The 12694-nt window shown below is 40.8% G+C and overlaps 1 protein-coding gene across 1 annotated transcript; it reads left to right on the forward strand.

The window, feature by feature from the left end:
* Positions 1 to 1392: 1392 nt before the first annotated feature.
* On the forward strand, positions 1393 to 11614 carry LOC143485729 (uncharacterized). The gene is made up of 4 exons (XM_076985265.1): positions 1393 to 1484; positions 1697 to 1897; positions 2013 to 2263; positions 11122 to 11614. The coding sequence occupies exons 1-4, from the start codon at positions 1475 to 1477 to the stop codon at positions 11218 to 11220; spliced, it is 561 nt and encodes a 186-aa protein (XP_076841380.1). The 5' UTR covers positions 1393 to 1474; the 3' UTR covers positions 11221 to 11614.
* Positions 11615 to 12694: the final 1080 nt, after the last annotated feature.

Here is a 12694-nt window from a genome sequence, read left to right on the forward strand (position 1 = left end):
GATTGTCATATGGTTCTGAAATAAGTGTGCCATTAACACTGGCACTAAAGTCCCTTTAACGCAACACAAGGAATTGGACAGTCAGCTGTCTCCAACAAGCTCTCTTTTCACTTCCAAGCCTTCAGTTTTCGTCCTCAGTGTTTCTCCTTCTCCATTGTGTTGCAGTGGGTTGAGCTGTGCTCCCCTGCTACCTACAGTCCACGTTTGAATCCCTGCTCAGTTGTTAACCCAGGTTGGTTGATCCCTGCTCAGTTGTTAACCCAGGTTGGTTGTGGTTCTCCTTATTCCTTTGCTACTCTTCTTGTCCCACCTCATCAGCGTTTGGGTCCTGCGAGGAGGGAATAAAAAACCAAGTGGTTTGTAATCCCTGTTTGCCTTATGAGTCTTGTTGTCCTGTTAGAAGAATAAAACCTGTGACAATTAACCGTTGACATTTTCATGAAAGTAATATTTTTCTTGGTATTTGAACTATGACTTTATTATGGACATACAGTTAATCTGTAAACCTAATTGGTCTCTCTCTCTCTCTCTGAATGCAGACTGTAATAAAACAGGACATACTGCCCTCTCGTGTCATGTCCAGGTACTACCACATAAGACAAACTAGTGGCAGTGAACTAGATATTGATTCCTAAAAAAGTCAATGACGAAAGTCAGTAATTGGGTTTTAATGATGTGTAGCCTACTGCTACTGTTTGGTCTGTGTAATTATACCCTTTGCTTCATCTGCCATGGTGTGGATTATTGAATGTCATAAGTTTGGATGTAGTAAGTTTGCCATACTCTTTGTGATGACTGCTATTTGTCTTTGTTCATATAGCTCCGTGTAAGGTTTAGTCATTCCGTGTATGTTGTTTTATACCTGCCTCTGTGTTAGTTAGTTTTTCTTAATGTCTGTATTTCCCGATGAATTCTCATTGCCCACGGTCACATTATTTTGTATATATATAATATATATATAGAAATATATATAATATATTTCTGTGTATTTATTTGTTATTTGGTTAAGTTTATCATCTTTTGTTGTCAGTGTCGTTAGTTCCTTTCCATTAATCTTTCTGGCTAAAACTCTGTGCTCCTGCCCCTCCTGCTGAATCGTCACAATGTGACGCCATACATGTTGTGTTCTCGTCACTAGATCCAGATGATGGCAAATCTCAGACAACACATTTTAAATAATAAAACAATATCATGCCAGTCATAAGGCATACACAAATTAAATGTTAAAACATGCAGATTTATATTTTACCCCATAGTTTAAAGCACGTTATAAAACACAATGATAGTCATGCCTGCCATAAAACATAAAACTATGCCTATATGCATAGGCATATATGGCTTAATAGTCTTCCGTTGCACAGACTCAGAAAGAAAGTGAAAGTGAATGAGATCAGCAATCACACTGGAACTCTCAGACTGAGATCTGAGCTGCACACTGCACACGGATTAAACAGGGTTTAGATTTGTCCTCAAAATGCCTCAAGGTAGGTAATCATGGTTAAATGTTTTAACATTTGATGTTGCTGATGTGTAATTAATAACATTCAGTTCTTTTAATGAGACATAACAGACTTACAAACTATGAGATTTGCTAAAAACTCGATCATGTAAAACTTGTAAATGTGTGCTGTTCATGTTATGTCTAATGGTATATATTAATTTTACTGTTACTTTGTGCTCCTGTTACTGCTTCCAGCATTTACGTCACTGATCAGATTATTTGTCATGGTATTTGGGAATACCATGAATTCCCATGAGAAATTTATGGAGTATCTCAAACTATCCTCAAACCTCACAGAAGTGTACTCAGAGGTGGAATGTGATGTCATTATTGCATTTGTCTCCATTGTGTCTCGAGCTGGAACTGACATTGAAGCTGCTCTTCTGAAGATTCCTGGTAAATACACCTCAATAATCAGCAGATAAAACTGTAATGTAACTCAGGTTGTTAGCAGAATTTCACTCTTCTGAGACCTTCAGTACATGTTTTTTTTTCTGTCTCACCCTCCCAGCCACTCGACCTGTTGTTTTAGTTACACTCCATCACACCTTTGATGAGTATTACGTTGCTCCAGACAGCAGACTCTGTGTTAGGAACAGGTCTGGTGTGTTCGCTGTGGACTGCCTCCATCATGAAGACCAAGGACTGCTGAGATGTTTGCGCAATGATGAGGCACTTAGGGCTGTAAATCAACATCTGAGAGATCGGTTTCCTGGACAACAGCTAGATGTGTTCTCCTGCTGTCCTTCCACCCCTACTGAGGTTAGTTAAATCAATCAAATTTTATTTATATAGCGCTTTTTACAACAGTTGTTGTCACAAAGCAGCTTTACAAGTGTCCGAGTCCAAGTCCCCAGTTAGCAAGCCAAGGGCGACAGTGGCAAGGGGGGGGGGGGGGCATCCTTAGGTAAAACTCCCTAAGGGCATGAGGAAGAAACCTTGAGAGGAACCGAGACTCTGGCCGACGACGGTCACCATAACAACAATTTAAAAAGGGAGCAAAAAGGAAAAGATGTGAGGGATAAATAAAGTCCACCTTGGTGTGTATTTATAAACATGAGTTCTTTATGTAATTCCTGTTCAGTCCTAAATGACGTGATGGTTGATGGTTGGTAATGTTAGTCATAGCAGAGAATTGACAGTGAATTCAGGGCAGTGAGAGGGCTCAGGGTAGTGTGTTTATCCTTTATCCACACTGGTTAGTATTGGGCTCTGTAATTCTCTTCGACACTTCAGCCCAGCACATTCGTTGATGCAGAAGGAGATAGCAGGAACAACAGATCAAATGACTGCAATGCCAAAAAGCCTTTATTTTGAACAGATATATCTCAGGAGATCTCACACATACAAAACATGTTTATCAGAGAGATCTGAATATTACTGGTAACATGCAGGTTTTATATGCTGGCTCTCTTTACTGCCTACCCTCACAGTAATTTTCCATCCCATACATGGAGTTTTTACACTTTACATTATTTGATATTCTGTTGTGTCACCCATATATGGTGTTGTTTTTCAAACATTTTGGTGTAAGACATATTCTCTGGAACTTACACAAGAGTCTGACACTATATGGACCATCCTGTCCTCTGTTACTGAGTACACTCTACTATGCTGCTTGACCCTTGTAATGCTCCCAAGATTATGAATATACTTTAGTGGCTTGATGTGCCTTGTGCAGCAATTAGATCTAGCTTTAATGTCCAGGTTACTGGTAAGCAAGTAAAGTATACTGTTGTAAAGCAAGTATACTGTATACTGTTGCTAATGTTACTGCTAAGCAAAAACCCATTATCTCAACATTAGTCAGGGCAGTAGTTTGATCCTCCATCATATCTGGTTAGGCAGGAGGTGGCCGGTCCAGGATGGATCTCTGATGGTCTCTCCTCATCTCAGTGTTCCTCGAGTAGGCAGGTAGCCATGTGGAGAAGATAAAACAGAGAAAATTAGCTCTGTATGAGGACATATAGGGGACAGATGAAATTATAAACATTTCTGGAATGTGGCAGCAACTCCGGCATTAAGTTAAATTATTACAGCCTAGCTAAAAATGCAGAACCAGAAGGTAACATAGAATTGGGAGCATTCTGAGACACAGGCATCCATCCACAGTCAGCAAACTTGAGTGACCACATGCAGTGACAGGATGACAGCACCAGCGCCCCAGTCTACCATTAAACCCTTCGCCTATGAACCCCTGGATCTGTACTGTACCTTTATCTAAGGGGGCATATTAGTTATCAAACGCTTAAAATCAATACGGAATTTAACTGGGAGCCAATGCAGGGCTGATAGAACTGATCTGATATGATCGAATTTTCTAGTTCTAGTCAGAACTCTGGCTGCGGTATTTTGAACTATTTGAAGTTTATTTAGATTCCTATTTGAGCATCCTCACAGTAATGAGTTACAGTAGTCTAATCTGGAGCTAACAAAGGCGTGCACCAATGTTTCTGCATCGTGCTGTGATAATGCATTTCTTAACTTGGCAATGTTGGGGAGATTTTAAAAAGCTATCCTAGTAGTATTATCTATGTATTTATCAAACGACAGGTCAGAGTCGAGTATGATGCCTAGATTTTTGGCTACTGTGCCAGGTGTAATGGGGTAGTCTGCGAGATTAAGCATAAGATCTGGAATTTTCTGTTTTGCGGCCTTTGGGCCCAGAAGGAGAACTTCTGTTTTGTCCTCGTTAAGTTGGAGGACGTTAGCAACATCCAGCATTTAACATCTCTTATGGAGTGTTTGTCATCAGGTTTGGCTGATATATAAAGTTTATATACCATGTTTGTTTATAACTGTGCCCAATGGTAGCATATATAATTTAAACAATAGTGGTCCTAAGATGGAGCCTTCCATGACCCCATATTTCACTTTTGTATGTTTGGACGGAATATTATTGAGCGCTACAAGCTGATGGCGATTTGTTAAGTAAGAGTAAAACCATGAAAGGGCTGTGCCTGAGATTCCAACCTAGCGTTCTAACCGTTCTAGCAAGATCTTGTGATCTATTGTGTTGAAAGCTCCACTAAGATTAAGAATCACTAACAGAGATAAATAGCCTTGATCTGAGGCAAGGAGGAGATAATTTGTTACTATGACTAGGGCTGTTTCAGGACTGTGGTGGGGCCTAAATCAAGATTGGAACTTTTCAAATATGTGATTCCTATGCAGATACAGGCATAATTGCTGGGCTACAGCTTTTTCTATGATTTTGGATATAAATTATGTGTTTCTACCTGTTGTCTGTTCCATTTGCACAAGAGCAGTTGAAATTGATTCACAATCAGTGTTGCTTCCTATCTGAACACGAAGTGTGGATGACTTGGAGTTACATTGTGTTGTTTAAGTGTTCCCTTTATTTTTTTTGAGCAGTGTAGTTAAAACACTTTGTTCAAAAAGTATATATTATATTATGATAATTATATTGTATTATATTATATATTGCTCAAGTAATTATGCATGAGGAAATTATGGTATAACAAAATACATTCTTTCATTTTAAAAAAGGAATAAATTAAGGACTGACTCAGTTCAATTTGAAACATTAGACATTTAAAAAAATGTTTAAAAAAAAAAAGAAATTAAATAGAGAGCCAAACAGAATATTATTGAGCCCATGTTTGGACAATGTTTCTAGCTTTGTAGTGAACACATGCTGTAACGCGACCGGAGAGTGCCCAAGTTTCCACAACATCATTGAGCTTGTCAGTTAAACTGTCAGCGGTGTGTCTATCCGACATGTTCGTCGTAATCAGCACTGCAGATTTTAGCTGCCAGTTCTCGTCAGTGTAGTGGCACGTCACAGTAATGTAACTTTCTGTTGTTAGAGCCGTCCAACAATCTGTTGTAAGGGCTACAGTAGTAGCAGTAGATAGCTTTGTTTTTAGCTCACTCGTATTTTTTTGTAGCGAGCTTCGAAAACGCTCGCCTTCCCAGTGTAGCTGTGATTTTAGGTTGACCAGGTGCACTGGTGATATGCAGGACAGCTGCATGCATGGTGTTCAAATGATAATTGAGTGAACTAGTGGAACTGTTGTACTTCAATACCGCATTACACACAGAACATTTGACTTCTTTGCCTAAATTAACAATGTTGAAATTGTAGCGACTACTACTCCTCGCAGCGAATTCCCTAACAGACAGGCACTTGGCCCTTTAAGTGACACTGGGAGAGCGGCGCCTGCACGCGCCAGGGGAGGGGAAGAGAAAAGTGGTATTGTTTGAGTTGCGTGGAAAATAAAGTTTCCCTCCTTGGGATTTTCTGGATTACGCAGTTTCTGCCTCGTTTCCCGAACACGCTTCAAAATGGTCCCACACCGTACGTCTTTTCGCCCGCTTCATTTTGTTTTCCACTCTGGTCTTTCGCGACACGTGTTCACCTCTCGTTCTCTGTTCAAGTTAATACAGGAGCGCTCTCTAATGATTAATCGTGATTAATACATTTTGATCGAGTAACGTCTTAATCGACAATTAATCGAAAGTCGATTAATCATTTGCATCCCTAATATCTACCCAACACCTCCTCATCATCACTGTTCCCTCCACCAACATGTCCATTTGAATCTGCTCCAATAACCACTCTCTTCATTAGGAACCTGCAAAACAACTTCATCTAACTCTCTACAGAATTCTTCTTTTTCCTCCACATCACAACCTACCTGAGGAGCATAAACACTGATGACATTCATCATCACCCATTAATCTCTAACTTTACACAGATTACCCTGTCACTTACTCTCTTTACCTCCACTACACTCTTACTAAACTCATCCTTCAGGATTACCCTTACTCCATTTCTCTTCCTGTCTACACCATGATAGAAGAGTTTGAAGCCACCACCAATGCTCCTGGCCTTGCTCCCCTTCCACTTGGTCTCCTGTACACACAGTATATCTATCTTCCTCCTCTCCATCGCATCAGCTAGCTCTCTCCCTTTACCTGTCATAGAGCCCACATTCAACGTACCAACTCTAACCTCCACTTTCCTGCTCTGCCTCCTCTCCTTCAGCTTCAGAACCCTCTTCCCCCCTCTCCTCCTCCTCCTCCTTGTCCCAACAGTAGTCCAATTTCTGCTAATGCCCTGTTGGACAACAGCACCAGTGCTAACCTGGGCCTCGAGCAATCCGGTATGGAATTATTTGTGATAGAAGGGTGTCGGCTAGAAGGAAAGGAAAGATCTATAGGACAGTAGTGAGACCTGCTATGTTGTATGGACTGGAGACAGTGGCACTGACAAAGAGACAGGTGAGGGAGATGGAGGTGTCTGAGATGAAGATGTTGAGATTCTCATTTGGAGTGACGAGGAAAGATAGGATCAGAAATGAGTTTATTAGAGGATCAGCACATGTAGCATGTTTTGGAGATAAAGTTAGAGAAGCGAGATTGAGATGGTTTGGACATGTACAGAGGAGGGAGGAGAGGTATATTGGTAGGAGGGTCTTGAGGATGGAACTTCCAGGCAAGAGGAGGAGAGGTAGACCTAAAAGGAGGTTTATGAATGTAGTGGTAGAGGATATGAGAGTGGCTGGTGTGTCAGTGGAGGACACTCAGGACAGGGCCAGATGAAGGAGTTTGACCCGCTGTGGGGACCCCAAAACGGGTATTGCCGAAAGAAGAAGAAGATACTTATTATCAATCCATCAATCAAATTTTATTTATATAGCGCTTTTTACAACAGTTGTCACAAAGCAGCTTTACAAGTGTCGAGTCCTAGCCCCCAGTGAGCAAGCCAAGGGCGACAGTGGCAAGGAAAAACTCCCTAGTTTTTTGCATGAGGAAGAAACCTTGAGAGGAACCAAGACTCAGGGGGGGAACCCATCCTCCTCTGGCCGACACCGGTCACCATGACAACAACAACAATTTAAACAGAAAGAAATAAAGAAAAGGAAAGATGTAGTAATGTCCATCAAGGTGTAGGCTTATCCGGTCAGGCAGTAGGTAGCTGGCACTGGATGAATCGCTTGTCTCTCCTCATCTCATTTTTTCTCGAGCAGGCGGGCAACCATGTGGAGAAAATAAAACAGGGAAAATTAGCTCTGTATGAGGACATATACAGGACAGATAAAATTAAACACATTTCTGGAGTGTGGCAGCAACTCCGGCATTAAGTTAAACTATTACAGCCTAGCTAAAAAGGCAGAACCAGAAGGTAACATAGGCTTGGGGGCATTCTGAGACAATGGCATCCATCCACTGCACTGTCAACAAACTTGAGTGACCACGAGCAGTGACAGGACGACAGCACCAGCGCCCCAGTCTACCATAAAACCCTTCATCTATGAATCCCTCGATCTGTACCTTTATCTAAGGGGGGATGTTAATTATCAAACGCTAAACCAAATAGGTGGGTTTTCAGCCTAGACTTAGAGATTGTGACTGTGTCAGAGTCCCGCACGCATTTTGGAAGGTTGTTCCAAAGCTGGGGGGCCTTATAAGAAAAAGCTCTTCCCCCTGCTGTTACCTTATTAATTTGTGGAACTAATAAAAGACCAGCACCCTGTGATCTTAGTTGACATGGGGGTTCATAGTAGGAAATAAGTTCCTGGAGGTATTCAGGAGCACGCCCGTGCAGTGCTTTATATGTTAATAATAGAATTTTAAAATCAATACGGAATTAAACTGGGAGCCAATGCAGGGCTGATAGGACTGGTCTAATATGCTGAAATTTTCTAGTTCTGGTCAGAACTCTGGCTGTGGCATTTTGAACTATTTGAAGTTTATTTAGATTCCTATTTGAACATCCTGACAGTAGTGCATTGCAGTAGTCTAATCTAGAGCTAACAAAGGCGTGCACCAATTGTTCTGCATCATCCTGTGATAATGCATTTCTTAATTTGGCAATGTTGCGGAGATGTAGAAAAGCTATCCTAGTAGTATTATCTATGTATTTATCAAATGATAGGTCGGAGTCGAGTATGACGCCTAGGTTTTTGGCTACTGTGCCAGGTGTAATGGGATAGTCTGCAAGATTAAGCATTAGATCTGAAATTTTTTGTCTTGCGGCCTTAGGGCCCACAAGGAGAACTTCTGTTTTGTCCTCATTTAGTTGGAGGAAGTTTAGAGACATCCAGCATTTGATATCTCTTACACAGGCCTCAATTTTTCCTAAACAGAGTTTGTCATCAGGTTTGGCTGATATGTAAAGTTTAGTGTCATCTGCATAGCAGTGAAAATTGACACCATGTTTGTTTATAACTGTGCCCAATGGTAGCATATATAATGTAAATAATAGTGGTCCTAAGATGGAGCCTTGCGGGACCCCATATTTAACTATTGTACGTTTGGATGGAATATTATTGAGCTCTACAAACTGATGGCGATTTGTCAAGTAAGAGTAAAACCATGAAAGGGCTGTGCCTGAGATTCCAACCCAGCGTTCTAACCATTCTAGCAAGATCCTGTGATCTATTGTGTTGAAAGCTCCACTAAGATCAAGAATCACTAACAGTGATACATAGCCTTGATCTGAAGCAAAGAGGAGATAATTTGTTACTTTGACTAATGCTGTTTCAGTACTGTGATGGGGCCTAAAGCCAGATTGGAACTTTTCAAATATGTGATTCCTATGCAGATATATAGGCATAATTGCTGGGCAACAGCTTTTTCTATGATCTTAGATATAAATGATGTGTTTGAAATGGGTCTATAATTAGATAGGACAGTCGGATCAAGATTTGGTTTCTTGATCAGAGGTTTAATAACTGCTAATTTACATGATTTGGGCATGTGACCTATTGTAATGGATGAGTTAACTATAGTTAGAAGAGGTTCAGTTACAGCTGGTAATACCTCTTTTAATAACTTTGAGGGAATTGAGTCTAGTGTGCAGGTAGTACAATTTAAGGAAGAAATTATTTTCTCTAATTCTGATTCTGTGGGAGTGGATGAAAAGCATCAAGATTTTCTCCCAGTATGTAATATAAATCAATATCAACCAAACCAGATGACATACCAGTTGTATTGCTAATAAAAGGTTTTATATTTTGTCTAATATTCTCAATTTTATTATCAAAGAAATCTATAAATACATTACTAGTAAGGTTTACTGGAATCTGAGGTTCTGCGCCTGCTTGATTTTTTGTAAGTTTAGAAATAGTATTAAAAAGAAATCTAGGATTGTTTTTATTTTTCTCTATCAGTGAGGCTAAGTATGCTGAGCGTGCTTGTGAGAGCCTGTTTGTAGTCAATGATGCTATCCTTCCAGGCACAGTAGAATACTTCCAACTTAGTAGATCGCCATTTCTGCTCCAATTTACGTGCTATTTGTTTTAAGTTTCTAGTTTGGTCAGTGTACCACGGGGCGAGCTTTTTGGATCTAGACTTTTTTATATTTTAGTGAGCTACTATATCTAGAGCTGATCTGCAGGTATTCTCTATGCAGTCGGTTAGACTATCTAACTCTCCTGGATCGGATGGCGAATGAGCTAAAGCAGTTAAATCAGGGAGGGTTTCAATAAACTGTGTTGCTGTTGATGAATTTATCGAGCGCTTTATACACTGCCGTGGAAACGGGCGGGTATTAAGGTGAAGATCGAATTGGACTAAATAGTGATCAGAAATTGCTACGGTTTGCGGAAGTATATTATTATATAATAATAAGTATATTATTAATAAAGCCCACTTGATTTTTGGAGCACCACTTGGACATCCATCGGTTTAACGACGTGAACCTGCTGTATTGCTCATCGCCGCGCCGCATTGGGATGGGGCCAGAGCAGATTACGGCACCGGACATCGTCTGGGCTAATTTAATCACCTCTTTAACATTAGCTTTAGTCACTTCTGACTGCCGCAGACGTATATCGTTGGCCTCTACATGAATGGAGAATCTCCTATGGGCTAACAGTCTAAGGTTGCCACTAATGTCCGGCGCTCTGGCTCCCGGTAAACAGCTAACTGTAACCGCTGGAGCCTCTACAGGTACAGCGACTTTCACGTGCCGAACTATAGAGAACTATAGAAAATTATTATAATAATAATTGAGCAAAACAATCGCAAAATTTGAAAGAAACACTCCGCAGCAGCGTCAGCAGGAAGCAGCGTCAGCAGGTAAATGTAATCTAGTGTAGAAGCATAATCCGATTCACGCAGTTCAGTGCAACATTACAGACACAAATGACGTAAGTTCTGGACGTAAGTTCTGGAGGAGGCACAAAAGAATAATAATCATTCTTCTTATTGTGATCCTCTTTGGGTATTAACTGAACCTCCCTTTTTGAAGTCTATATTAAAAAGTCTTTATTAATTACAATAGGCATGGCCATACAAGGCATGTTCCTGAGGTACTGTCCCTGTCCTTACATTTGTACTGATGTTGGTAAAATGTAATCTAGAGTAGTAGTATAATCTTGTTGCCAAATAATTCCATGTTCAGTGACTCAACATTACAAACTCAGCAGTTAAATTACAAAAACAGCAGTTCAAGCACATTACTAATATGAGTGACTATGTTGAAAAATTTAAATGTCTCCAAGTTGCAGAATTCATGAGTTGCCTTTAAACCTTGGCCTATTTTCAAGTTTAAAATTAGAGAAAAAAAAAGAAAAAAAAAAGAAAAATTTGTTATGTGACAATTTTTAACTGTTGACTGCATAATCTAATTGACTGTCTATCTGCAGGTGCCACATTGTGATAAAAGATACATATGGACTATCGCAGTGATCATCTTTATCATCATTCTTCTTATCATGATCGGGATCCTGACTGAGAAGAAATAGAAACTGTCACAGTACGGAGGGCCCCCTACTGGTCACCCCCGTCTACAGCGGCAGCTTGTCTTGTGGGTGTGGGTTGTGTTCGTCCCTCAGGTGGGCGGAGCCCGCGATCCGTCTCACCTGAGGGTCGTTTGTTCGTCTATATATGTCTTGTCTTTGTACCAGTTGACCGCTGGTTATTATATCCTTAATTCGGATCAGTTCACGGGTTTTGGTTTGCACACTTTACATATTAAACCATCCTTTTTCCCTGAGACTTGGTGTTCTGTTTAATGTGTTGCCATCTCCCGGCAGATGTTGACGTTCTCTGTGTGGGGGTTAGCAGATGACGTAAAAAGTGAGAGACGGGAGCTAGACTAAGAAAAAAGCATAGCGTGGTGTGGATTTCTTTCCTGAGTTTCAAGGTTTCCTTTGAAGTCACCCTCGTTTTACCCTATTCCAAATTTCATAAAAGGTCAACTGAGAATTGTGTTCATGTTTTATTTGGGAGAGGAGTTATCTGGCTGTCTACTTTGACAAGGCGTCGAGACAGGACAGCACAGTAAAACGAGGACTTCTGGCAGGCTAATCTTCGCGCTCGGAGAACAGAGCTTCATCACGAGAGCAACTCACCCTACGGATATACTGAAGCTAGTTCTCTTTCGAGTAAGTTACAAAAACTATCTCAGTCAAGATGTCGAGAAAGGCTTCAACTACAGGGTCTATTAGAACCAGGTCTAACGCGCCGAGCGCATCCAAAAGGTCTTCGAACTCCTCCGCTAGCAAAATAGCTGCTGCCCAAGCGCGCGCAGAAGCAGAGGCTGCCAAGACCGAAATAGAATTCGCTGTAAAAGAGAACGAGCTGAAATTAAAACAAGCAGAATTGGAGCTAGAAAAAAAATGTCTGGAACTGAAACTAGATAAAGTTCGCCTTGAAAAACTAGCTGCGTCTACCGCAGCCAAGGCAAATGTCTTAGAGGCTGCCGCTCAAAGGGAAATTGAGCAGGATTTCAGCGACATTGACGTGCCATCTGACGACGCAAAAGCGCGCACCAAAGACTACGTCGAAGGAATGTCCAATAATGCTCATGTTAGCAGTCCAGATTTGCATGATCCTGAGTATGCTCGTACTGTTCCGCCTTACAATACTTCAATTAAATCGGTCCCTCAGCAGAATTCTACACCGTTTCACATACACCAACCCCAAACGCTGGGTCCACCTGATGTGCAAGTGTGACCCTTGTTAAGGTGAGCTGTAAGCTCGACTACGCCACCTGGGGAGTTTCACCCCAGGAAATATAACCCAAAAGCACACAGGTTCATTTAAAGAAAAGGGCAGAGACGTGAAATTTGGTTCAGTGTACAACTTTTTACTTAAAGGTAAAATTGGAAATAACATTAAAATGCACAGCTTTATTAATAACTTGGTTTTAAGAAAATCACAATTTAGAATAAAGTAAAAATTGTTAAAATACCAACACAGGGGTACTGGCAGTGC

The sequence above is a fragment of the Brachyhypopomus gauderio genome, unplaced genomic scaffold (assembly GCF_052324685.1).
Source record: "Brachyhypopomus gauderio isolate BG-103 unplaced genomic scaffold, BGAUD_0.2 sc37, whole genome shotgun sequence".
Classification (NCBI taxonomy): Eukaryota; Metazoa; Chordata; class Actinopteri; order Gymnotiformes; family Hypopomidae; genus Brachyhypopomus; species Brachyhypopomus gauderio.